At 45.9% G+C, this 27181-nt stretch overlaps 1 protein-coding gene across 1 annotated transcript; it reads right to left on the bottom strand.

The window, feature by feature from the left end:
- Positions 1-98: 98 nt before the first annotated feature.
- LOC147061335 (uncharacterized) lies at positions 99-27016 on the bottom strand. Its single transcript, XM_085932828.1, has 3 exons — positions 26620-27016; positions 17197-17323; positions 99-2565 (listed from the first exon to the last, which is right to left on the bottom strand). The coding sequence occupies exon 3, from the start codon at positions 2325-2327 to the stop codon at positions 843-845; it is 1485 nt and encodes a 494-aa protein (XP_085788954.1). The 5' UTR covers positions 2328-2565; positions 17197-17323; positions 26620-27016; the 3' UTR covers positions 99-842.
- Between the last annotated feature and the right edge of the window lie 165 nt (positions 27017-27181).

Raw genomic sequence — 27181 nt, 5'->3', positions numbered from 1 at the left:
TTGGAGAAGGCATTCGACCGTGTCCTTCGGGAGGTTCTGTTAGGGATGTTCTGACTCTAACTTATTTTGCAAGAACCACACGAGAGACAGTATGCCCTTTGAACACTTGCAAGTGGAGAGTTTGTTTGTTACTGTAGATACAGCAATGTCCGAACAAAGTCTGCCGTTGGATTCATGCAAGAGAGTATTTATTGAGAGAAGAAGGTTGGGGGTGAGAGTGGCCAAGGGGAGGTGACAATTGACATGTGTGGTGGTCACCTCAGCAAATGGTTAACCACTTCAGAGGGTCCCAGTTTATTGTTTTACGAGGTCGTGGAAATAAAACCTAGTGGAGCCTTCCAGATGACTAACTAAACAACACACCATTTGGAAAGTGTCAACAACTGAATGGTTAAACTTTTCAGAGTCAAGGAAAGGTAAAAGGTTAAAACAAAGTTCATCATTCTAGTCTATATCCCAACATAATCATACGATCAAGATAGTTCATAAACCCTAACATATCCCTCCTGTTTATCATATGATTATGCCCACCCCGATCACTCAAACATAAGTAAGAAAATATAATGAAGAAAGAAAAACAACAATAAAATCAAAACACAGAAACAGCACATCATTGTACCCATCACTTGCAAAGCATTTTCGATGGTCAAATCATTAAGTTTCTGTAAAACATGCTCGGCTAAACACCATCTACGCAATCTACGTAGATGAATTTTAGTGTGTGAGTGAAAAACCTGCGGCAAGATGTTATAATGCAGGAAAAGTCTCACACGGTCCCTCTGCCTTAGGCGACCATAATGTTATCAATAACAACAGTCAAGACAAAAACTGCTCGTGATTGTTCAGCCGTCATAGTCATCACATTTGACATGTCTGATATGTTGTATTTGCACTTGTGCTATGGTAGAAGATAAAAATCTTGAGACAGCAGACTTCAAACACGGGATAACACAGGTTGCAAATAAGCACATCAACACAAGCACAAAAAGCACAGGAGTCACAAATTTCAACAGCAGTTGCCACCAGTTGCCAGAGAATAGCCACGAAAAGAAATCCCATTGATGTGGGACTTTGTCTTTTGACATGGCCTGCTGTAAGTTCTTCAGTGAATTCATGGCGTCGTTGATGTGCGTGTCATTTTCTCCTGGTATGTATGTGCAACAGGAGGTCCCAATAATGTGGCACACACCACCTTGCGCTGCAGTCATCAAGTCCAGAACCATCCTGTTTTGTAAGACCATTAGCCTAATAGCCTGAATCTCTCTGTTTTGACCATCATTGGCCTGCAGCCAAAGATTCACAAACGATTGGAAACGATAGTTCAGTGTCTCGATGTAGAGTGCTTGTTTTCCAACTCCGATCCAAGGAAAAAGCGCATGAACAACTTTGTCTCCGACTGACCATATTTTATGATCGTCTGGCACGTTCGCACCCCAGACAGGGTCATGAGGGTCAAAGGTTGCAACATCCCTGCGTCGACATACAGAAGAGTTGTGTGCTGTCGTCAGCTGATGATGTTGTATCCTGTAGGTGTGGTCTGTCACCCACACTGGAGAACACACTCCTGTCCAGTTGGCGGGCAGCATCGGATAAACCTTGTGACCACAAAGCCACCAGCCATTCTGTATGAAGTAGGTCCCGTTTGATGGTACAGCCATATCGGTGGGAGATCCCTCACCACTCGAAATGGCTCTCTTATCCTGACACTCAGCGGTGATGTCCAAAGCTCCCATCCAGTTTCCTCCTGGAGAGCAGTCGTCGTTGATGCATTTGTGGGTCTCATTTCCTTGGATGTAACATGTGTAGTTCACTCCAGCTGGTCTCTCTGTGTAGGCCACTTGCGGCAATGTTCGTCCTTTAACAGTCACATTGAGATTTGTCCAGAAAAGTTGATCACAGGTACCATCTGCAAGTCCAGGGCGGAAAGGGTCGGCATCACTGACTGTGACAGCACGGTGTTGATATCCAATTCCTCCCATGGATGCCATACATTTTGCTTCAGTGACATTCATTGCTCTGGCCTCCAAGTGAACTTGCGTGGAGGAAGGGGGGAGTTTGGAACACACATAGCATCCCTCCTGTGTGTGAGCTCTCACACTGAACTTCACATATCGGTACCAAGCGTTGGTTTCGTATGGGTTTCTGGGGTCCCATGACCAGTCCTCGAAATTCTTATCATGTGACCATCTTCTTCCACGAATGACACTGTCCATTGGTCCATTCAGATGAGCCCACAAACCATAGCACACTCCAACCACAGCGCAGCATAGAATCCACCTGGCATATGGAATTCCGTTGCTACTAGGATGGCAGAGACGCCGGGACATCTCCTCGCCTAGCGGAGTGGGGATCGCTCGACTTCCCCACCACTCCGAATGAGGGGTCCAGCACTCTCTGCAACTTGCAGTGGCTGAGGTGAATCCAGCTGGGCCGTTCAGCAATCTTTACTGCAGTGGGGGTGGTCAGCAAGACTTGGAATGGTCCCTCCCACCGTGGGTTGGTCCAGTTCTTTCTTTTGATGACCTTGATGTAGACCCAGTCTCCTGGCTTGATGAGGTTGTCAACCTGTGGGGAAAGAAGACCAGGCGGCAGTAAATTTGCATTTAACACATCTTTCATTTTGAGCGTTCTGATCATGTAATCTGCCAAGGTCTGTTCTTCATCTGCTTTTTGCAAATCTGCAGGGAACACAGGTAGTCTATATGGTCTCCCATGTATAATTTCAAAAGGCGTTAGCCCTTCTGAATTGGGGGTGATTCTCATATAGAGTTTCACCAAGTCTAGGCACTCCGGCCAGGCTCTGCCTGTTGATTCCATGCATTTTTTCAACCTGCTTTTGATAGTAGCGTTTGCTCGTTCAACCAGGCCTGCACTGGATGGGTGCCAAGCACAGTGGATTTTTAACGTTATCCCAAGGTGTACAGTCATGTTTTGTACAACTTGGTTCACAAAGTGTGGACCATTGTCACTGTAAATGATCTGCGGGATGCCATGAACCGGTATGACGGTTTTGCAAATGGCTTTTGCCACTGTTAAGGCATCTGCTCGTTTAGATGGAACTATTTCAACCCATTTGGAAAATGCATCAATCATCACTAGGCAGTATTTGTGAGGTCCACTTTGTGTGAGTTCAATAAAATCCATGTGCATGATTTGGAATGGGTAAGACGGTTTTGGAAAGGAGCCTCTCTTCGGTCTCATGTTTCCTTATGGATTATGTTTCACACAAACAGGACATGCTTTACAAAAAAAATTTAAGTAAGCATCTAAACCAAAGGTAGTGAATTGTTGATGTATGATGGACCTCATCCCTCCTGTCGACACATGGCAAGGCCCATTGCTGCTGCCTTAAAAAGTGATTTTGGTAAAACAGGTTTGTCATTGATGCGGTGGATATTACCTGTATCCACAACTGCATCTTTTGTCGTCCACATTCGTTTTTCCACCATTGGAGCATTGCCCTGCATGTCTGTCAGTATAGTTTTATCTATGAGTTGCGTGTCCTCTGAATCTATTAAAAAAACTTCATGGCCATGTTTCCCTGCTGCTGCTTCTTTAGCGATTTTGTCTGCAAATCTGTTTCCATTTGAGACTTCATCTGTGCCTGTGGTGTGAGCAGCACATTTACACACAGCAAGTTTAGCAGGTAAACGGATGGCCTGCAACAAGTCTTTTAACAAGGAGGCATGGGTAACCGGCTTACCGGTTGATGTTGTCATCCCCCTGCGCTCCCATTGTATTGCAAAATAGAACAGAGTAGAAAACGCATACTGACTGTCTGTGTATACAGTGACTTCCTTATTTTTTGCTAATTGACAAGCTCTTGTCAGTGCAATCAGCTCAGCAGCCTGCGCTGACCGATTGCATGGAAGCTTCTCTGCTTCAATAATCTGGTTTGGCAACTTCACAATTGCATAACCACTTTGATTGTTCCCTTTAGGATCCTTTGAACATGATCCATCCACAAACCACTTTTCCCCTTTATCAAGTGGAGTGTCACTTAAATCTTGTCTGGGTAGCTGTAGATGTTCTGTAGCATATAAACAATTATGTGGGGTTCCATCCCCTGGCAACAAGATCAATGTTGCTGGATTTAGGACTGTGCACCTTTTTATCACAATATGCGGTTGTGACAGAAGTGTAGCAGTGTAGGATAGGTGTCTGGCGGGTGACAAAAAGTTCATTTTGCTTTGCAGTAGCAACACATCTACAGCATGTGGAACCAGCAAGTCCATTTTGTGGAAAAGGACCACATCTGCGGATAGTGTCACTGCAAGCGCTGCTGCGCATACTGCTTGGACACAGTCTGGTAACGATTGAGCCACTGGATCCAATTTTTTTTTTAAATAAAATGCAATTGGTCTTAGTTTACTGCCATGACTCTGCAGCAACACTGAGATCATAAAACCATTCCTGCAGTCTACCGTTTGCACAAACGTTTTATTGTAGTCTGGTAAGATAAGGGTTGTAGTTTCCATCAGAGCCTGTTTCAGTACTACAAAAGCATCTTCCGCTACTGGTGTCCATATTATTTTTTCTGTCATTGCCATGGGGACTCCATGCACAATATTCAGCAGTGGTTGCGTCTTTTCTGCATAATGTGGGATCCATGCTCTGCAGTAATTGCAGAGCCCCAAAAATGACATCATTTGTTTTTTTGTCTCAGGTTTTGGTGCATCTGCAATGATTTGTTTTCTGTTTTTTTGTATCTGTCTTCCAGCAGCTGACAACGTGTGACCTAAATAGTTCACTTCCTGTTTGACCCATTGTAATTTATTTTTGCTTACTTTATTCCCTGTTTTACAGAGATAGTGTAACAAAGCTAAGGAGTCTTCCTTGGAAGCAGCTTCGGTTTCAGAGGCTATTAAGAGATCATCTACATAAACTAGAAGTTGGCTTTTGTTTGAAATTTGAAAATCAGCCAAACATGCCATGATAGCTTGAATGAAAATAGTTGGACTATCAGCATATCCTGCGGCAATCTGGTGTACGTATAACTTTGTCCTTTAAAGGTAAACGCAAACCAAAACTGTGAGTCTGGGTGGATTGGCACTGAGAAAAATGCATTGCTAAGATCAATCACTGTGAAAAACTTCTGGTTTGGTTTCAAAGTGTTCAGAAGTGTGTGCGGGTCAGGCACATTAGGTGCTATTGTTTGTATTGCCTCGTTTACTGCTCGTAAATCTTGTATCATTCGCCAATCAATTTTATTGGCCTTTTGGACTGGAAAAATAGGAGTGTTGCAAGGAGAATCTGAGCACTTCCTAATGATCCCTCCTGACAAAAGGTCTTTTATAACAGGGGGCAATCCCATTTATTGCCTCCTGTTTTAAAGGATATTGCTTAACTCTTGGACGCCACTCTGATCTTGGTTTGATCTGTACTGGGGGAATGGACTTTAAAAGTCCTACATCAGATGGGCCCTTTGTCCATAGTTCTTCAGGAAGCTCAGCCAATTCCCTCTCCTCCATCTCAAACAAACATTAACTAGTCAGGGAAGCGCACAAGCGCATGCCCTTCCATGAGCCACTTCACACACTCTTTGCTTCCACATGTCACAACTGGTACTGTAGCTCCACCCATCACCTTTGTCCTCATAATCAGTGATAGATTCGGCAAGTTTAATTCGGCAACCCACATCTGCCCATGCTATACTGTGAGGTTGAAACAATGAAATGTGGGGTACAGCCAACAACTTATATTTGTCTTTCTGAGGAGCGGGCAGGAGCACAGTAGCAGCTGCAAATGACCTGCAATCAGTGTACAGAACAGTGATTGTTAAGGTTACTTCTGTGTCACTGAGAAAATATATATTCATCTTGTGGATCAGTGAGAATATTCATGGTGACATGTAATTGATTACAAGTCATTTCTGATTCAGGTCGTTACAATTGCTTTCGGGCTTCACTCAGTAAACTTTTTGGTAGCTTGGGATTCTGTTCAACAGAGATGTCATACGAACAGCAAATCTGTTCACCTGCTTGTGCAGCGTATAAGTCAACATCTCTCACTCTACATGCTCGCATGCCACCCTTTACTGGAATTATTGCAATTCCCAATCTAGTCATCAGATCTCGACCCAGCAGGTTTATGGGGCATTTTGGGGATAGGACAATCGAGACTGAAGCCATATTTCCAGTTTCATCATCTCTTACTTCAACTGGGTTGGAGATACTCTCCTTGTGTACCTGCCCATCAGCAGATTTCACCCAAATAGTATTTTGGGAGGCCTTTAGATTAGGGACTTTAGTTTTTATTACGGTTTTACAAGCCCCGGTATCACACAAAAACTCAACATCACTTCTTCCAATGTTTAAGGTAACGTGGTTTTTCTTTTAATGTACTCAAAATGTCCCATGCTGTATGGACATCTACTATTTCTTCCTCTGTAGGAGCACAAGAGATCAAAGGGGAGGAATCTAGTCATGCTGAGAATTTGGCTTTTCCTCTGCCCCTTCCTCCACCCTTTGATTGGTCTTGTTTTGCATGACGACACTCTCTTGCAAAGTGTCCTCGTTTCCCACAGTTCCAACAGTTGTCAGAATCTGATGGGGGTTTTGAGTTGTATGGTGGCCTACGACCTTGTTGACCTCTTCCTCTGCCCCGTTGGGAGCCTCGGAAGAAGACTGTTTTATCTTCATCTAGGTCCTCATCATCATCGTCGAGATGAAATACATCAGAACTTTTGCCTTTTTTGATCACTTTTTCAGCATGTCTGGCCCACTGCATGGTTGTTGTAACACTAGCAGTGTCCACTTCCACCATGTGTTTCCTCACCCAATTGCCAATTTCAGGGCGGAAACCAGTGAGGAGTCCATTTTTAAGCTGTTGCTGATAAGCACTCTCAACTGCATCATTGAATGGCATGCCACTATGCACCCTAAATTCTTTCTCAAATCTCAAGCGAAAATCATCAGTATCTTCCCCAGGCTTCTGTTTTATTCCTGCTAAATGACCATAATTCGCTCGTCTTTGAAATATAGTTCGCATTCTTTGCACAAGATCATTCCATTGTGCTGCATACTCCCCTCTCAATTGATTTCCCTCAACAGGATAGGGGAAAGGCCCTTGGTTATTTCTACCTGTATAATTTCCTCTAACCTTGGCCCAGTCTTTTCCCAAAGAAGACATTGCAGCTTCTCCTGCCTCATGCCCATTCAGTCTATAGGAATGTATGATTCCAGCCATGTCTTCTGCCCATTTATCTGGGTCTTCTGCAACAGGGGTAACCTCTTCAACTGCTTTTCTTGCCTCTTCCAAAGTCCATGGCGGAAAAACATATGTATGTAGAGGGTAGCCTTCCCCTACAATAGGGTTTGGCACCTGTATCATTGGGCACACATCAACATTGTCCAAAGTTTGAGAAAATCTAGCAGCATTGGTCATACTTCTTGTTTGCACAGGACTAATTACGTGACCCTGACCTTTTTTTGCTATTGTATGGGGGAGGGTGCAGGTTTGTTAAACTTGGATACAAGTTTTGCACAGGAGCGGAAAGCTCTTCTTGCTCCTCTGCTTGACCTGCGGCTTGAGCTGCGGCCCGAGCTGCGGCTTGAGCTGCGGCTGAGACAGCGCGCCTGGGCACTGTAGCCTCATTGTCTTCCGGCCTGACAAACATACTTGCGGCCTCATCACTTTTCACCTTTATATTTTTTGTCTTTTGAATTTGTTCTCTTCTCTCTTGTGAAGCTTTCAACCACCCTTTAGCACAATCCAATTCTCTCTCTTTTCTTCCCTTTCTCAGTCCTTTTGTCTTCCTAGCCACACTCTCCTCCAAAACATCAACCACTATTTTCCACATTTCAACTTTCAACTTCCCTTCTACTTTTTCTTCCACTTTGGCATGTATCGCATACAATTAAGAAATCTACTCGCCATGTACTTCTCATCTCCTTCAAGAGCTAGAGATTTACCGTTTTTATTTCCCATCTTAACTTGGTTTTTCAGGATTTATACAAAAAAATATATATATTTCTTTGAGGATCCTCAATGCAGGTTTAAATTGACCGTTCAACAACAATTGCCTCTTAGTCAAATTATCCTACCAGTCACACACTCAACCACACAACTTAGCGCTTTTTAACTTTTAGGCCTATCTCGGATGGGTATAAAAACCCTTCCAAACAGCTAGGAAAAAACGGACAAAAAAGAACTTACGCCCTTCTTCAATTAAGAAAAAGAAGCTCTGTCTTTTTTAACCCGTTCCTTCCACTGGGTCTTGGACCCAAGCTGTTCTTTGGCTCGGAAAAACGTACAAAGAAAAATCTACACTCTTCTTTGAATCACAAAAAAGAAGCTCTGTGTTCCTTAGCACGTTCCTTCCACTGGGACTCGAACCCAAGCCAGATCCCGCAGCTTGGAAGAACAGACAAAGAAGAATCTACGCACCTCTTCAATGAACGAAAAGGAAGCTCTGTTTTCTTAGTCTGTTGCTTCCACTGGGACTTAAACCCAAGCTATATTCCGTGCACTTTCCACTCTTACGCGTTTCACAACAACACAATCACACAATTTTAGGGCTTTAACTTACTTGTCCCCTGGTTCGTTGCACTGCCAGATCCCGTCAATCCGCCGCTGTCAGACAAAGGCAGACCTAAGATGCTGGCCCAGCGCAGAATTCACTCCCCAGGACTTTCTTAACCAGGTCCGCCTAATAGACGCTGGCCCGTCGCCGGAAAGCAGCACGTCGTCCTCAGTCGGTCAGCAACGGGTATGTTTGGGATCCGGGTCACGGCACCAAAATGTTAGGGATGTTCTGACTAACTTATTTTGCAAGAACCACATGAGAGACAGTATGCCCTTTGAACACTTGCAAGTGGAGAGTTTGTTCGTTACTGTAGATACAGCAATGTCCAAACAAAGTCTGCCGTTGGATTCATGCAAGAGAGTATTTATTGAGAGAAGAAGGGTGGGGGTGAGAGTGGCCAAGGTGGGGGTGACAATTGACATGTGTGGTGGTCACCTCAGCAAATGGTTAACCACTTCAGAGGGTCCCAGTTTATTGTTTTACGAGGTCGTGGAAATAAAACCTAGTGGAGCCTTCCAGATGACTAACTAAACAACACACCATTTGGAAAGTGTCAACAACTGAATGGTTAAACTTTTCAGAGTCAAGGAAAGGTAAAAGGTTAAAACAAAGTTCATCATTCTAGTCTACATCCCAACATAATCATACGATCAAGATAGTTCATAAACCCTAACAGGTTCTCTGGAGGGTGCTTCGGGAGTATGGGGTGCCGAGCCAACTGATAAGGGCGGTTCGGTCCCTGTGTCACCGATGCCAGAGTTTGGTCCGCATTTCCGGCAGTAAGTCGGATTCGTTCTCAGTGAGGGTTGGACTCCGCCAAGGCTGCCCTTTGTCACTGATTCTGTTCATAATTTTTATGGACAGAATTTCTAGGCGCAGCGAAGGCGTTGAGGGGGTCCGGTTTGGGGACCTCAGCATCGCGTCACTGCTTTTTTGCAGATGACGTGGTGCTGTTGGCTTCTTCAGTCCGTGATCTCCAGCTCTCACTGGAGCGGTTCGCAGCCGAGTGTGAAGCGGTCGGGATGAGGGTCAGCAACTCCAAATCCGAGTTCATGGTCCTCGGTCGGAAAAGGGTGGAATGCTCTCTCCGGATCGGGGATGAGATCCTGCCCCAAGTGGAGGAGTTCAAGTATCTTGGGGTCTTGTTCACGAGTGAGGGCAGGATGGAGCGCGAGATCGACAGGCGGATCGGTGCAGCGTCGGCAGTAATGCGGACTCTGTACCGGTCCGTCGTGGTGAAGAGAGAGCTGAGCCAAATGGCAAAGCTCTCGATTTACCGGTCGATCTACGCTCCTACCCTCACCTATGGTCACGAGCTATGGGTCGTGACCGAAAGAACAAGATCCAGGATACAAGCGGCTGAAATGAGTTTCTTCCGCAGGGTGTCCGGGCTCTCCCTTAGAGATAGGGTGAGAAGCTCGGTCATCCGGGAGAGACTCGGAGTAGAGCTGCTGCTCCTACACGTTGAGAGGAGCCAGATGAGGTGGCTCGGGCATCTCATCAGGATGCCTCCTGGACGCCTCCCTGGGGAGGTGTTCCGGGCATGTCCCACCGGTAGGAGACCCCGGGGACGACCCAGGACGCGCTGGAGAGACTACGGCTGGGAACGCCTTGGGATCCCCCGGGATGAGCTGGAGGAAGTGGCTGGGGAGAGAGAGGTCTGGGAGTTCCTCCTAAAGCTGCTGCCCCCGCGACCCGACCCCGGATAAGTGGCAAACAAACTAGTTGACGTAGGGATTCCAAAAAGTGTTTGGCAGCCCTTGCTATGAATACACAAAAATATGTACATGGTCCTTTTCCCACCCCAATGCTCTCAATGGTATTTATTACATTTCTTGACAAATTAATCCCGCCGACGGGATCACCACCTTATCGTGGTGGGCACTTTGCGTGAGTCCGTGACCCCTAGAGCTATGTCGGCTGAAGTCTTGTACTCCTGGTAGGGTTACCCATGCTGAACTGGTCAAAGGGTAGATTCCAGACTTAGAGTGATCTCGAAGACCTCAGGCGCAGGGAGAAGTTGGTAGCAGTGAAAAGCACCACAATGGCTGTAAAAGCGGACGAAGGCTAAGGAAACACACCCTGACAGAAAAGCAAGCTGGTGGCGCCACGCAAAAACCTGGATTTCGGCAGCTTCCAGCAGTTGTAAGAAGATGCCGGTCGTCTAGGATCTCCCTTGCCACTGGAACCATCTCCTTACAATCAAGGCAGTGGCGTTGGGGAAAGCGCACCCCTCATGCCACTCTAAAAACCATCATTGCGCAGGTATCTTCTTTACCTGAGTCTCCAACCTCAAAAATCTGGTGGCGATGGAGCGTCCAGTAACGGGAGCAGGTTTGAATGAGCTGGAAGCTCTTAGCTGGAACTCTGCACGCCAAGCGGCACAGGACAGTGGTCATTAGCAGCTGGGATTGAGTGGCAACTGTTTCCAGCAGACTCCTGTGCATCTGAGCAACCCTTTTTAGGGACCACACTGCTCACCCTAATTGGGGAAAGGCCTAGAAAAGGTGGCCTCAAAGTTGCCCCCTCAGCACAGGACCCGGACAGGAAACCGCACATCGGGACATTCCAGTCTGCGGTCGAAATACAAAAATAATACCATTTAGAATTGCAGCATGGAACATAAGGACACTCCTAGATGCCAGTCCGGACAGACCATAACGCAGAACAGCACTCGTTGCCAGCGAGCTAAAGCGATGCAATGTGGATGTGGCAGCACTCAGTGAGACCCGACTCCTTGAGGAAGGCTCACTCAATGAAATCGGAGAGGGTTATACATTCTTTTGGAAAGGATACCCCATGGCCAGACCACACCTTCATGGAGCTGGTTTTGCAATCAAGAACAGCCTCCTGCTCAAGCTCATAGAATCACCAGTGAGTGTCAGTGAAAGGCTCCTGACTCTTTGCATCCCCCTCGCAAAATGCAGACATGTCATTTTAATAAGTGCCTATGCAGCAAATCTCTGCCATCCAATGATGAAGAGAAGGACCGCCTCTACCGGGCACTCAATGATATCCTCAGTCACATCCCGAAGAATGGCAAAATCATACTGCTTGGTGATTTCAATGCAAGAGTTGGAAACAACTCGCAGAACTAAAATGGTGTGATCGGCATCCACGGCATTGGAAAAGTCAACTCCAATGGCATGAGACTTCTCAGTCTCTGTGCGGAAAACAACCTTACGATCACAAACACCATTTTCCAACAAAAGAACAAGTACAAGGCATCCTGGATGCATCCCAGGTCCAAACACTGGCACCTGATCGATTATGCGATCGTGAGGCGAGCTGACCTTAAAGACGTGCTTATTACAAGAGCTATGCGGGGGGCAGACTGCTGGACCGACCACCACATGACTCTGACAAAGGTCAAAATATATGTCCGGCCCCCAGCACGTCATGGTGGCCCAAAGAGGAAAGCACCTAACTGTGCCAGACTCTCCAACAGCGACACCCGTGACAACATCCGTCGCTCCGTCAGCTGAGAAGCTGGCAGACATTGAGCCGCTGATCCTCTCAGAGTCTGGGATGGATGAGAAGTGGACCTCTCTAGCCACCACCCTCTTTGACACTGCAGCCCAAGCCATTGGTTTCAATACCAAGAAACACCAGGACTGGTTTGACCAGAATGCTGGAGAGATCTCCACCCTATTGGACAAAATGCACAAGGCACACACAAAAAAATATATATATATATATATTTTTTTTTAGCTTGTCACGCCAAACAGCCAACCATTCTAGGGTGTTCTGCACGCTCGGAGAATATGCTCAATGGTCTGGGCGCCCTCTCCACACTCACACGAATATTCATGTCAGTGGGCCGAGGGTTTATTTTTTTACCACCCACAAGATTGCAATTGGCTGGACTGTTTTTGGCGTGGAATGTGAGGATTGGTCTCCTTACGGATTAACAGGGTCACGACGAGAACATTCCTAACTCGACCCCAGAGGCACCCTGAACAACCCACAATCCCAATTCCATAAAATACTTTCGTTCTGAGGCCCAAACTACTCTCAGAAAACTGCAAAATGAGTGGTGGATCTCAAAGGCTAATGAAATACAATCTCACACCAATAGAAATGACATACACAGTTAAGATGCAGTGAAGACCATCTACGGCCCCAGAAACTGCTCCCTGGCACCTGTTAGATCTGCTGATAGAACATCTCTAATCAAGGATCAAGCTATGATAGTGGAGCGGTGGGCTGAGCATTTTAACACCGTGCTGAACCAGCCCACCCCAGTGGACCCAACTGTCCTTCCAGAGCTTCCTGAACATCCTACCCTGCCAGATTTTGACCTGCTCCCAACCTTCAAAGAAATCCTGCACGCAGTCAAAACCCTGAAAAACAATAAATCCCCTGACGATCAACACCCAGAAGACAGCGGTACCTTGTCAGTCCAGTGCTGACCTCTTATAAAACCCAACAATAACTTTCACAGCAGCAGGGCAATAGATGCTCATGGTGCCCACCTTCAAATACCTGGGAAGCATAATGTCTGACACCTGCTCAATGGATGACAAGATCCAAAACTGCCTCAAGCAAGCATCAGCATCTTCTGGTCACCTAAGGAGAAAGGTTTTTCAGAACAGGAACCTCAATCTCCACTCCAAAGTGCTGGTCTACAGAGCAGTATGCATCACTGCATCATTGTATGGATGTAAGGCATGGACTATTTACAGCCGCCATCTGAGATGCCAGGAGCCCTTCCATGTGAGATGCCTCCAGAAGATCCTTGGCATCACATGGAAGGACAAAGTGCCGCACACAGAAGTGCTGGAGGGCAAAAAGCCATAGCATGGAGTCCATCCTGGCCCAACGTCAACTCAGGTGGATGAGGCACATCATCCGAATGCCCAGCCATACACTCCCACGCAGAATTCTCTATGGTTAGTTACACCTGGGCCAACGCAGTGCTGGTGGGCAGAAGAAGCGGTTCAAAGATGAAGACCACCCTGAAGAGATGCCAGATCAACCCCTCCTCACTGGAGGAACTCGCTTCCTGCCGAGACCTCTGGCGCTCCCACCCCTCACAGGGAGTGGATCATATGGAGGAACAGTGCACACAATATCGTGCAGCAAAGCGTGCAAAGAGGGTTAGGGTTAGCCAAGCCAAGCCTCCTTCACATGCCCGGTCTGTAACGCCACTTGTGGATCCAGGATCTGACGATTCAAACATCAGCAGACTCACAAATAATCGAATCGATGGACAACCATAAGCAAGCAAGCAAGCTCTTAACGGTATTTATTACATTTCTGAACAAATTAACCACCAGGTTAAAGTTTATTGCCTCGAATGGTATCACAATTCTAACAGAACACCTAAACCAGATGCCCAAACTTCTTCCACCTAGAGTCACCCGAAAAGATTGAAGGATTTGTTGGATTACTCAATATGGTGCGTGCCAGTAACCCTCTGGGGTTTAAAACTAATACAAATTGTCTATGCCCAACTGACTCAATGCGTGTTCGTTTTTTTTCTGTTTATGGTAGGTGTTAACACAATATAACCATACTCTGTTGCCCAAGAGTTCAACGAAGTTCTGTATGGCGATTCATGCGTAATGCTTTTCAATTAGGTGTGGATGGTCGAAAGAGAGCAAGTGCCTCTCTTACTTTTGCACAGTGCACACAAGCAAAAGGAGGTGTAAAGGCGTTTCACAAATGTCGGTAGGCAGGCAGAAAGGCGTGTGTATGTATACCGTAATTTTCGGACTATAAATCGCGGTTTTTGTCATAGTTTGGGTGGGGGTGCGACATACTCAAGAGCGACTTACACGTGATTTTTTTTCACAAATTTTCAAAATTAAAAAATCCGCGATGTAGTGAAACCGCGATAAACAAACCGCGATGTAGCAAGGGATTACTGTCATTTGAACTGCAAGTGACGTCACCCGTGCCGCGCGGCGGTTGTTTACATAAAGGGCAAAGGATTCGATCACGGGATGACGAAGATGACGAAGGGCCCCACGTACTACCGGCATCATTAGCGGCTTTGTTTGTAAGTGACACGGAGGACGAAGAGTTTGAAGGATTTAATGATTTGGAGTGACACAGAAAGTTTGAAAAACTATTATGGCTTTTACGCACGCCTGGTCCTTCTCGACGGGAGCTCTCTTTCGCCTCCGTGGATGGAAGTCGGGGGCCGGCGCTCGGCCGGGTGGCTGTCCAGGGACGGTGGATAGGGCTCGGATATGGCTTTTACGCAGGCACGCTCCTATTCTATGGAGCTCTCTTCCACCTCCGTGGATGGAAGTCGGGGGCCGGCGCTTGGCCGGGTGGCTGTCCAGGGACGGTGGATGGGGCTCGGACATGGCTTTTACGCACGCCTGGTCCGATTTATGGAGCTCTCTTCCACCTCCGTGGCTGGAAGTTCAGTAGTTGTTGGCTTGTTGAACTCTTGTTTTGTTAAATAAAGAGCCGTTTACCAAACCCACGTCTTTCCTGGTACTTTGTTAACGCTACAATATAGTTATATACTAGATCTCTGCAGCACACGTGCGGCGTTGTTGACAAAGAACGAGGAATTTGATCGATGGATTAAATGATTTGGAGTGACACAGATGGTTTGATAATATTGTTTTAATATGATAGTTATTTGAAATATACTTTATATATCGTTATATGGGTCTGTGGAATAATTAGAAATGCAACTTACAACGGGTACGACGTCAGCATATGCGGCGCATACGCGGCATTGTTTACATAAAGCAAGATCGATGGATTTAATGAATTGGAGTGACACAGATGGTTTTGATAAACGTGTTATTTACGTAATACTTACTTGAATAACTCTGAATGTTACGTCAGGCCCGTTCTCAGCTCCTCGTTTGTGTATATGTCACGTTAGCATACCGTATCGTTTAGCCTGTTGTTGCTGGTTCATGTCTGTTTTCGGTGTTGGATTTTGACAAATAAATTTGCCCCAAATGTGCGACTTGTACTCCGGTGCGACTTATATATGTTTTTTTTTCACTTTATTGTGCATTTTATGGCTGGTCCGACTTATACTCCGGAGCGACTTATAGTCCGAAAATTACGGTTCTTGTTTTTATGACAAAGTTGGCGGGCCCCATTTTTGTTCTATATCTGTACTATCAATAAATGCTATCAAGCTGTTTTTGATGCTGAAATATTGAGGGGAGGTATCAGTAATCCATGCAACACCAAGATAGATAGGACCTTATAGGACATTATTTTAAAAAAAAGACAGTAGCAAATACAAAAAAAATATAGAAATTATAGATACATTTATGAATAAGTGAGTTGACAAATGAGGATGATTAATAATCAATCAACCTTGTTTTATTTTTGATAATAGCTTTAATAATAATTGCAATACATTTGATTTATATTGCGCCTTTCCGTAGAATTCTATACTCATAGTGCTCATATACCCTTTCAACCTATGATGTTGGTAAACTACATAAATAGCCACAGCTGTCCTGCAGCAGGCTCACAGAAGTGTGGCTGCCTGTGTGTGCCTACCGCCCCTCCGATCACCACCAAACATTCATACTGAGGCATGTGAGTGGCACTGAAGGCAAGGTTTGTTTAGTGTCTTGCCTCAACAACAACACGAACATGGTACGTGACTCGGACACAGCTGGGTTCGACCCGGTTATTGAATGAACCACTCTATTGCCTGAGGCACAGACATAATAAATTAATTAATTGGGCTGGAATACATCTCCATGAGCTGTCATTATGATTTTTTTTGATGGACTGACGACAATTGGATGAACGTAAGTGAGGATGGATGAATGTTGATCTATTGTTGATAATGATGTCACGCACCTACATCACCTGTCATTCAGTCATTCACAGCCACGCCCACCCAATCACGTAAATTATCTGCACCTGTCACACCTCGTTCAGCTTCATTTAAACTCTGTCATGACAGCCACTCCTTGTCAGTCTGTCCTGTGATGCTACTCCGTTGCTCACCGTGCACTCTGCATGACTCCTGTTGCCGACCTTGCCCGTTTACCGACCCGTCTTGTCGTGGCTGCTGCTCGTCCTGACTGATCGCCCGTTTACAACCTAGCTCTGCCTGCCGCCGGCCCTCACCACTTGCCCGTTTATGACCACGCTCTGATTGCCGCCCATCCCGACCACCTGCTTGTCCCCGACCACGATTATCTGCTGTGCCCTCCTCTGCTGCTAGGTTGATTCCAGCCACCTGCCAGCCAGGCACGCCGGGAGAGTAACCGGTCGTGACGCTGCGGCCCTCGCCCACCAGTTACATCCCGACAACGCTGTCAGACCAACCCAGACAGACCTCCAGCACTCCACATTCCCCTTACATCTTTTCAATAAAGTCAGCGCCGTAACGCACTTGGTTGTCTAGCTCGATCTGTCACAGATGAACTGATGAAGAAATTATGACAATGACAGATGGTTGCCCAGGCAAATTAATTTCTTCAATACAATGCCATGATTTTGGCGAATTTAGTACACAGTCAGAACTATCACAAAATATACTACGGTAACATGGCAATAATGATCTTGAAAAAGGGTAAAAATGGAAAGTCAGACAAATTGTTCAAGTGAACACAAATAGGCTGCCAGCTCTGGTACGTGATTAACATTCAAAGTGCAAAGTTAGGAAAACATCAAACATGAAATAAAAAATAATAAAGTCTAATAAATAATAAACGTATTACCTGATAGCAATGAGATCAGTCCATAGTTTAATAAAGGCCAAATGTGGACCAAAAGCCTCCAGTAAGTATGTGTAAAGCCCACCAGACTTCTTAATACAAGTTCCCAGTTCAGCATAGGACAAGGCTCCTAGAAAAAGACAAGGGTTACAGATTTGCAAAAACATTTGTTCTTACAGTAAAGCTATGCACAAACATAAATGAGACTGCTACTTTTTAATGTTAATCTAGCGATGGCTAATATGAAAGTTGGTGATCAAAAAGTCTGCATGTAGAAAAAAAATTATGCACACTGTAGACATGTTTTTGTTGTTGTTTTGTGGATGTTGGACAAATATCACGTATAGCATACTTGTGTGATCTTCAAGAACATTTCCAGTGTCTCATGTGGCCCCGCAGGAAAGTTATTTGCTCACCATCGGAATATATAAATATATAGACCTATTCAACAGACATGACATGGCCCTTAATCAGTCAGTTGAATTTACAGAATGCATGGTCAGGTTCAACTTCTGCCTTAATTTCCATTCGTCTTCTCCCGCTTATCCGGGATCCAGTCGCAGAGGCAGCTGCTTTAGGATGGACACCCAGACTTCCCTCTCCCCAGCCACTTCGTCCAAGCCAGCCGAGAGACATAGTCTCTCCAGCATGTCCTGGGCCGTCCCCGGGGTCTCCTACCTACCTCATTTGGCTCCTCTCAACATGGAGGAGTAACGGCCCGAATCCAAGTCCCTCACAGACGACCAAGCTTCTCACCCTATCTCTAAGGGAGAGCCTGGACACCCTGCGGAGGAAACACATTTCCGCCGCTTGTATCCAGGATCTCGTTCTTTCGGTCACGACCCATAGCTCGTGACCATAGGTGAGGGTAGAAGTGTAAATCGACCAGTAAATCGAGAGCTTTGTCATTTGGCTCAGCTCTCTCTTCACCACGTCGGACCGGTACAGAATCTGCATCACAGCAGACGCTGCACCGATCCGCCTGTCAATCTCGCGCTCCATCCTGCCTTCGTTTGTGAACAAGACCCCAAGATACTTGAACTCCTCCAATTGGGGCAGGATCTCATCTCTGACACGGAGAGGGCATTCCACTCTTTTAGAACTGAGGATAATGGTCTCAGATTAGGAGGTGCTTACACTCATCCCGACCGCTTCACACGGCTGTGAATCTATCCAGCAAGAGCTGTAGGTCACGGTTTGAAAAAGCCAACAACACCACATCGTCTGTAAAAAGCAGAGATGCAATGCTTATTTCACCAAACCGGACACCCTCAAAGCCTCGGCTGCGCCTAGGAATTCTGTCCATAAAAGTTATGAACAGAATCAGTGACAAAGGGCAGCCTTGGCGGAGTCGAACCCTCACTGGAAACAACTCTGTCTTACTGCCAGAAATGCGGACCAAACATGCGGCATCGATGATACAGGGACTGAACTGCCCCTATCAATTGGTTCGGCACCCCCACAGAACCTCCCATAGAACTCCCCAAGGGACATGGTCGAACACCTTCTCCATGTCCACAAAACACGTGGACTGGTTGAACTCCCATGCACCCTCGAGCATCTTGCCATGGGTAAACAGCTGGTCCACTGTTCCACGGCCAGGACAAAAGCCACACTGCTTCTCCTGAATCCGAGGTTCGACCTCCCAACAGACCCTCCTCTCCAGCACCCCTGAATAGACCTTACCAGGGAGGCTGAGGAGTGTGATTCCCCTGTCATTGGAACACACCCTCTGGTCCCCCTTATTAAAGAGGGGAACCACCACCCCAGTCTGCCAATCCAGAGGCACTGTCCCCGATGTCCACGCAATATTGTAGCCAGGACAGCCCCACAACATCCAGAGCCTTTAAGAACTCCAGGCGGATCTCATCCAACCCCGGGGCCTTGCCTCCGAGGAGATTTTTAACTACCTCGGTGACTTCGACCTTCGAGATTGGAGAGTCAACCTCAGAATCGTCCACCAACACGCCTTCCATTGAGGTCTTCGAAGTATTCTCCCCACTGTCATTGCCCACGTAAGCATTGAAGTCACCCAGCAGAACGGCAGAGTCCCCAGAATGAGCGCTCTCCAGCACTTCTTCCAAGGACTCCAAAAATGATGGGTACTCTGAGCTGCCATTTGGTGCATATACAGGAACAACAGTCAGGACCTGCCCCCCCCCCCCCCACACACACACACACACAATGGCGGAGGGAGGCTACCCTCTCATTCACTGGGGTGAACCCCAATGTGCAGGCGCCGAGCCAGGAGGCAATAAGTAAGTATACCCACACCTGTTTGATGCCCATTGCCGTGGGCAAATCCAGAGCGGAAGAGAGTCCAGCCCCTCTCAAGAGGAGTTGTACCAGAACCCAAACTGTCTGTGGAGACAAGTCTAACTATGTCTTGTCTGAACTTTTCTGCCTCGCACACCAGTTCAGGCTCCTTTCCTGTCAGAGAGGTGACATTCCATGTCCCAAGAGCCAGCTTCTGTAGCCGGGGATCGAACCGCCATGTTCCCCGCCTTTGGCCGCTGCCCAGCTCACTTAGCACCTGACCCCTTTGGCCCCTCCCACAGGTGGTGAGCCCATGGGAAGGGGGACCCACGTTTCCTTTTCGGGCTGTGCCGGGCCGGGCCCCATTGGTGTAGGCCCCGCCACCAGACGCTCGTCTTCGAGCCCCAACTCCAGACCTGGCTCCAGAGGGGGGCCCCGGTGACCCGCGTCTGGGCAAGGGAAACTGACGTCCATTTTCATGCCTTAATTTGAGCCAGAAAAAAACCTGGGTTCAGAAGACAAATGGAAAAAATGGATGGACTATAGAAAAAGGAGACGATGACACCACGATTGAATAAGGACTGAATGTAAGAATGTTTTATTTAGACATATATGTTTTCCCCAACACTGTAATTTTGTAACTAGTAACAAGCAGCACTCATAAGTTTTCTTACACTCTGATATTCTGCACTAAGCCCGTTGAACAAATCCAGTAAATTTGTCAGAACAGCCTCAAGACGACATGCCCTATGTAAAATCTTGTGACTTTTTGGCATGGGCGTGGTTGTTATGGTGCTGCCAATTCTGATGGTGCTCCGTGACAATAAAAACTGCTGTAACCTAACCCTGATGATTCCATCTTCTCCATCTTCCCCAAATTTAAGATATTTGATGAAAGTCCAGGCCTGAAGACATATATGAATGTATTGTTCATTGTAGGGGTAGCACCACCAACTGGCGATTGGAAACGGAAATGTTTTCTTTTAAGTTTTTCTCCTAGGCCTTAGTAGATCCCCTAGGACCTAGGGCATCCCCTAGGACCTAGGGGATCTACTTATCATGTGCTCATAAGGCCTTCATGATGCTAAAACATTAAGTTTGTTAGTTTTCGCTGTTGCCATGGTAACACAAAGTTCCCGCAAAGCCCAAGACCTATTAAAAGGTCTCTGAGCCATATGCTAAACGTAAAAGGAAATCACCCATTCTGAATTTACTTGAAAATACGGTATCGCCTTGACTACAAAAACTGCTTTAACTTAAACCACATGATCTAAATCTTACACATTTGATGAGTCTAGGGCTCAAGTCATCTAGGAAATTTATATTTTTATCATAGAGGTAGCGCCACCTACTGGGCAAAGGAAATAAATGTACAGTGGACCCTCGGTTTTCGAACGTCCCGGTTCTCGAACAATTTGGTATTCGAACAAAGAATTCGAGATTTTTTTGTTTCGGATGTCGGACGAAATTCGGTTGTCATACCTCGCGAGATGAGCCGAGAGGACCCGCCAACTGACTCGTTCGTTATTACATTCTCGCTACTCATCAACTCTAATCATGGCTCCAAATGAAGCAAGTGGGAGCAGTAAAGCCATCCTAAAACACAAAGACGCTCCTAAAGCAATGCGACAGTGAGCGCCCGGCGCGCTGCGGTTGCGCGATCGGACCAAATTAAGCTTACATTTTAGAAAGTCCATTAGGACTTTAAAAATATTTTCTACATTTTAGCGACCGCTCTGTCACAATAATGCGACCAGCGCGGTGCAGTTGCACGGTCTGCGGTGCGCTACGGTTGCGCGTTCGGCGGTGCGGTGCAATTGCGCGATCGGACAAAATTAAACTTCCTGCGCACTGAGGTCTACTTAAATTTTGGGAAGTACATCAGTACTTTGAAAAATATTTTCTAAATTTCAGCGGCCGCTCTGTCACAATAATGCGACCAGCGCGGTGCAGTTGCGCGGTCGGCGACGCGCTACGGTTGCGCGTTCGGCGGTGCGCTGCAGTTGCGCAATCGGACAAAAATGCCCAAATGCAAAAATGACGGGGTTTTTTTTGCTTGGAACGGATTACATTTTTTCCATTATTTGTAATGGGAAAACATGATTCGGAACTTTGAATGATTCACTTCTCGAACAGCCTTCTGGAACGGATTGTGTTCGAAAACTGAGGCTCCACTGTATTATTTTTTTACGTTTTTCTTCAGATTTGCTCAGAAAACTCACAAAGCTAAAAAGAGGATCCTAAGTTTGCTGTTGACGCTCAGTTTCAGTGTCTCAGCGTAGTTTTGACTTTAAAAGCTTTCAATTTATCCAATGATGTTGATCCTAGGGAAAAAAAAAACGCAAGAACCATCCGTTCTCAACACCACTTTTCCTGTTTTAAGGAAAATTTTGTTGCTGAAATCTATCTTTTTTTAAACTCAGGGAAAAAAAATGAGACACCCACTTTAGTCTCATTCGAGTTTTAGTATTGTCTAATATTTCCCTCCGTGAGTCCTCACCTTACCGTGGTGGAGGGGTTTGCATGTCCCAATGATCCTCGGAGCCATGTTGTCTGGGGCTTCATGCCCCTGGTAGGGTTACCCATGGCAAAAGGGTCCTAGGCAAGGGGCCAGACAAAGCACGGCTCAAAAAGCCCCTTATGAAGAAAAACATGTATGGAGTCAGATTTCCCTCGCCCGGACGCGGGTCACCGGGGCCCCCCCTGAGCCAGGCTTGGAGGTGGGGCTCGAAGGTGAGCATCTGGTGGCGGGGCCTACACCAATGGGGCCCGGCTGGGCCCAGCCCGAAAAGGAAACCTGGGTGCCCCTTCCCATGGGATCGCCACCTGTGGGAGGGGCCAAAGGGGTCGGGTGCATTGTGAGTTGGGCGGTGGCCAAAGGCAGAGACCTTGGTGGTCCGGTCCCCGGCTGCAGAAGCTGGCTCTTGGGACATGGAATGTCACCTCTCTGGCTGAAAAGGAGCCCGAACTGGTGTGCGAGGCAGAAAGGTTCCGACTAGACAGTCGGACTTGCCTCCACACACAGTTTGGGTTCCGGTACTACCCCTCTCAAGATGGGCTGGTCTCTCTTCCACTCTGGAGTTGCCCACGGTAAGAGGCGTCGAGCAGGTGTGGGTATACTTATTGCCCTCCAGCTGGGTGCCTGCACATTGGGGTTCACCCCGGTGAACGAGAAGGTAGACTTCCTCCGCCTTTGGGTGGGGGGACGGGTCCTGACTGTTGTGTCAATGCACCAAAAAGCAGCTCAGAGTATCCACCCTTCTTGGAGTCCCTGGAGGAAGTGCTGGAGAGCGCTCCTTCTGTGGACTCCATTGTTCTACTGGGTGACTTCAATGCTCACGTGGGCAATGACAGTGAGACCTGGAAGGGGGTGATTGGGAGGAACATTTAAATTGACTAAATACTGTAAGGACATCAGTCCATATAGCTGGAAATATTTCACTCTTTGACTATGAACATTACCGTATTTTTCGGACTATAAGTCGCGTTTTTTTTTTTCACAGTTTGGGTGGGGGGGCGACTTAGATTCAGGAGCGACTTATATGTGAATTTTCAAAATTTTTCAAAATTCGTATTGATAGTTATTTAAATAACTGAATGTTATGTCAGGCCCATTCTCAGCTCCTCGTTTGTGTATATGTCACGTTAGCATACCGTATCGTTTAGCCTGTTGTTGCTGGTTCATTTCTGTTCTTGGTGTTGGATTTTGACAAATAAATCTGCCCCAAATGTGCAACTTACACTCGCTGCGAGTTATATATGTTTTTTTTTCACTTTATTGTGCATTTTATGGCTGGTGCGACTTATACTCCGGAGCAACTTTTAGTCCGGAAAATACGGGAGTCTAATATAGAACATTATCATCCATGATGATTCAGGCAAACTGGTAGTACACAAAATTTGCCTTGTGTTGGTTTGAGTTGCGTCCAATGGATCGGATGCCCCCTTCACACTCATGAGCGAAACGCAGCCAATGCTTACAGGGATGAGAATGCCAAATGTGAAAAACCACTGAAAAGTAGTGGGGGGGGGGAATTTTTCTTTAACAATATCATGACAATAGCCTAACATTATCTTACATGTACATAACATCATGTTACTTTCTAAACCCACATGCTTGTAGAAGTAAAAACGTAGCTTTGTGGGGTTTTTTGTTCTGATGTGCTCCTTTAATGTTCATAGCGCCGCGACCTCCATAGCTGATCATATCTTGACAGAGAATACACAAAACCTAAAGATGCCATCGTGGCGGGCGGGGGAATGCTCGCGAGTCGGCGAGGCTAACGTTGCCGCTCTCCTCCCCATATAGCAAAAAATCATTTTCTCAACAGATTTACACGATTCACGAAAATGGTACTTTCGACGGAAAAAAAACATGGAAGTCCACGGATCCGTGGAAAATTCTCATCCCTGATGCTTAACAGTAACACCAAATTCCTTCTGTAATCAAACTGTGAGCAGCAACTGAAAGACAAGATTCCAAACAAAGGAATGTATGTGTACGAGTTTGATCATTTTGTCATTCAAAACTTCAAATTTCAAAAGCGACAAATGATGACTGAAATGATAAATGGTATCGACAAGAGTTCAAAGACATCGTTGAAATGCATGTATTGTCATGAAAATTTTCATAAAATGTCACAACTAGTGTATTTGTATTTGATAAACGGGGGAAATGTTAGTTATTGGACGATGTTGTATAAAAACAAACACATGCTTGTGTAACTTCTCAAAGCAAGACAGCATTCTTGCGGCACACACGTTACACCCCCCTACACACAAAAGTTAAAAAGTCCCAGTTAAAGTCCCAATGATCATCGTCACACACACATCTGGGTGTGGTGAAATTTGTCCTCTGCATTTAACCCATCCTCGTGTGATTTTGATCCATCCCCTGGAGGAGAGGGGAGCAGTGAGCAACAGCGGTGCCGCGCTCGGGATACATTTGGTGATGTAACACCCCAATTCCAAGCAGGGAGGCAATGGGTTCCATTTTTATAGTCTTTAGTATGACCCGGCCGGGGTTTGAACCCACAACCTTCCAGTCTCAGGGCAGACACTCTACTACAAGGCCACTGAGCACAGACTTACAGTAAGGACACACAGACACATTTCCATATTGTAGGGTATTGTGAGATATCACCCATCAGGTTGAATGTTATCAAAGGCAGCACAGGGGAAGCGGAACTTCAAAAGACCTTGGAGTGCTGAGAGCTCCACTTTCCCTTGTTGCACAGCATGTATTGCTGGCTCAGGTTGTATTCTTGGTCTTCTGTCTCTTTCTGGTACATGTCTTATTGTTACTTAAAAGAATAACTCTGTCAGATAGGTAACTATACGGTTAAGTTAGAGGAGTTTCTTAGGCATGTGTTAAAGTTAACAGAATTTTGAACAAGACAAATGTGCCGTTAAAGTTAACAGTTCAATCTTCTGAAAAACAAAAGTTTTGAACAACCGGGCCCTGTTCACCAGTAAAACATTTGAGGCTCATGAAAGCTCATGAAACTTGGCAAACATATCAGGCCCTGCAACATCACCATCTTCTTTTAAATGGACCCCCCAAGAAATTTCACCAAAGCAGTCCCCGGTTGTACATTTCACATACATCAATGGAAATCTGGTGTTATATGTACCAGTCCAAGAATGACACAAAACTCTCTTGGAGCCATATGGTAAACTGCCATTTTTAATCTTCATTCAAATTCGGCCCCATTGTTTGGCCTTTTATAGAGGTCACACCTTTGTTCGCAAAACGCTAGTTTTTTGGTGACACAGAGGGCCAAGAAAATGTCTGCAGGGGCTAGAACATTTTCCATTCGGGCTCCAGAGCTCTGGAATGCCCTGCCAATGGATATTAGAACTGCTACCTCAGTAGAAACATTAAAGACACGTTTAAAGACGTATTTCTATGATGTGGCCTTTAACCTCTCCCCGACCCCACTCCCCCACCCCTCCCCGGCTGGGGAGGTGGTTAGGTGACACCCATGCTGACGATGGCTATCTAGATTCTCGTGGACCAATTCACCATGAGGGAACTGCAGTGGAATACCCTCCTGGAGGACACTGCCAGGACAATCGAAGGCACCTCCGACAGCTCTTGGCTTTGGCCTGGGCATCCACTTTTTGGTTTCCATATGATGTATTTTATGTGCCCTCTTTGCATCCATTGCAGCCTGGTGATCCTGAAAGGGGGATCCTTCCATCTGTGGTCCCTTCTCTCCCTTTTTGAGTTTTTCCTTGCCCTTTTGGGAGCCTAAGATCAGGGGATGCTTTGAGAATTATTGTCAATTGATTGTCTATGTGAAGCCCTTTGAGACTGCTTGTGATTTAGGGCTATACAAATAAACTTGACTTGACTTGACATTTTAAAGAGACTTTATCCAATTGTCTTAAAACCGGGTGATTTATCTTAAGATGTTTGAGAAACGCAAAGCTTTTTATTACGTCAAATACTGTCGCCAAGGTGTTTGCAAAGAAAAATTATCCTGACTTTGATGGTCTAAAGTCTAAATATTTGTGAAAACATATGAAACTTGGCACACACATCATACATCGGTTGAAGGTTTCAACAATATCTATTTAAAATTGGAGGCATATGTGACAGCCCAAGACCTGGAAAATTTCTCTGGAACTCCACTCTAAACTCAACAGGAAGTCAGCCATTTTTTAAGTAATTTGAAATTTTGCGTTGGTTTTGGCCTTTATCAAATTAGTTTTGAATTACGCATACTTTGTCACAAATTCCATTCCCAACATGCAAGTACCCCAACATGGCAAGGGCTGCAACAGCTGCTTGCAGCTCTAATTTTGTTTATTTTGGGGGTTTTGTTGCTGAAAAGAGAGGAAAATTACAAGAGAAATTTATTTATTTAAAAAAGTGAATAAAATTGCAATTTTCCAACAACTTTCTGCCAAAATGAAAAAGCAAATGCATTTCATGAAACAGAGCTCTTGATTTGCTTCAACCCTTTAAAAATCACAAGCTTGATCATGCCCCCAGACCTTGAGTTTGACTCGTGTGATCTTATCTAAGATGCTCATTTTATGTATGTACTATAATTTGAGGCTTTTTTTTCCTATTTCAAGAGGAGCACATTTGCCAACTGTTCATCACAAATTAATATTTCCTCCTCGACACATGGAAAAGATTAATGATGTTAACAAACTTACCAAAGAGTGAAAGCACACCACAAATAACCCACACTATCAGAGACATTCCAATGCTGCCCGCGTGTTTAAGAATTCCTTTTGGCGAAATGAAGATCCCAGCTCCAATGATGGTCCCAACAATGACTGAAATCCCAGAAAGCAATGTCACCTTCTTCCCCAGTTCCACCTTTTTGTCTTTTGCTCCCAGAGGTTCACAATAAAGCATTTCATGTCCATTTTCATCTGCATCAGTGTATTCTGTGGACGGCCTTCTATTCATCTTTCAATACCAAATATACACTCTCCTTTGGATTCGATTACTGTGACAAGATGAGGTCCACGGCAATGTGCCTTAGTGACAACGCAGTTACAAAACCACATACAAATCTCTCTCTCTCTCTCTCTCTCTCTCTCTCTCTCTCTCTCTCTCTCTCTCTCTCTCTCTCTCTCTCTCTCTCTCTCTCTCTCTCTCTCTCTCTCTCTCTCTCTCTCTCTCTCTCTCTCTCTCTCTCTCTCTCTCTCTCTCTCTCTCTCTCTCTCTCTCTCTCTCTCTCTCTCTCTCTCTCTCTCTCTCTCTCTCTCT

Source organism: Syngnathus leptorhynchus, chromosome 2 (genome assembly GCF_054491065.1).
Source record: "Syngnathus leptorhynchus isolate UIUO chromosome 2, UIUO_Slep, whole genome shotgun sequence".
NCBI classification, from domain to species: Eukaryota; Metazoa; Chordata; class Actinopteri; order Syngnathiformes; family Syngnathidae; genus Syngnathus; species Syngnathus leptorhynchus.
This window is presented reverse-complemented; position numbering and strand designations above follow the sequence as displayed.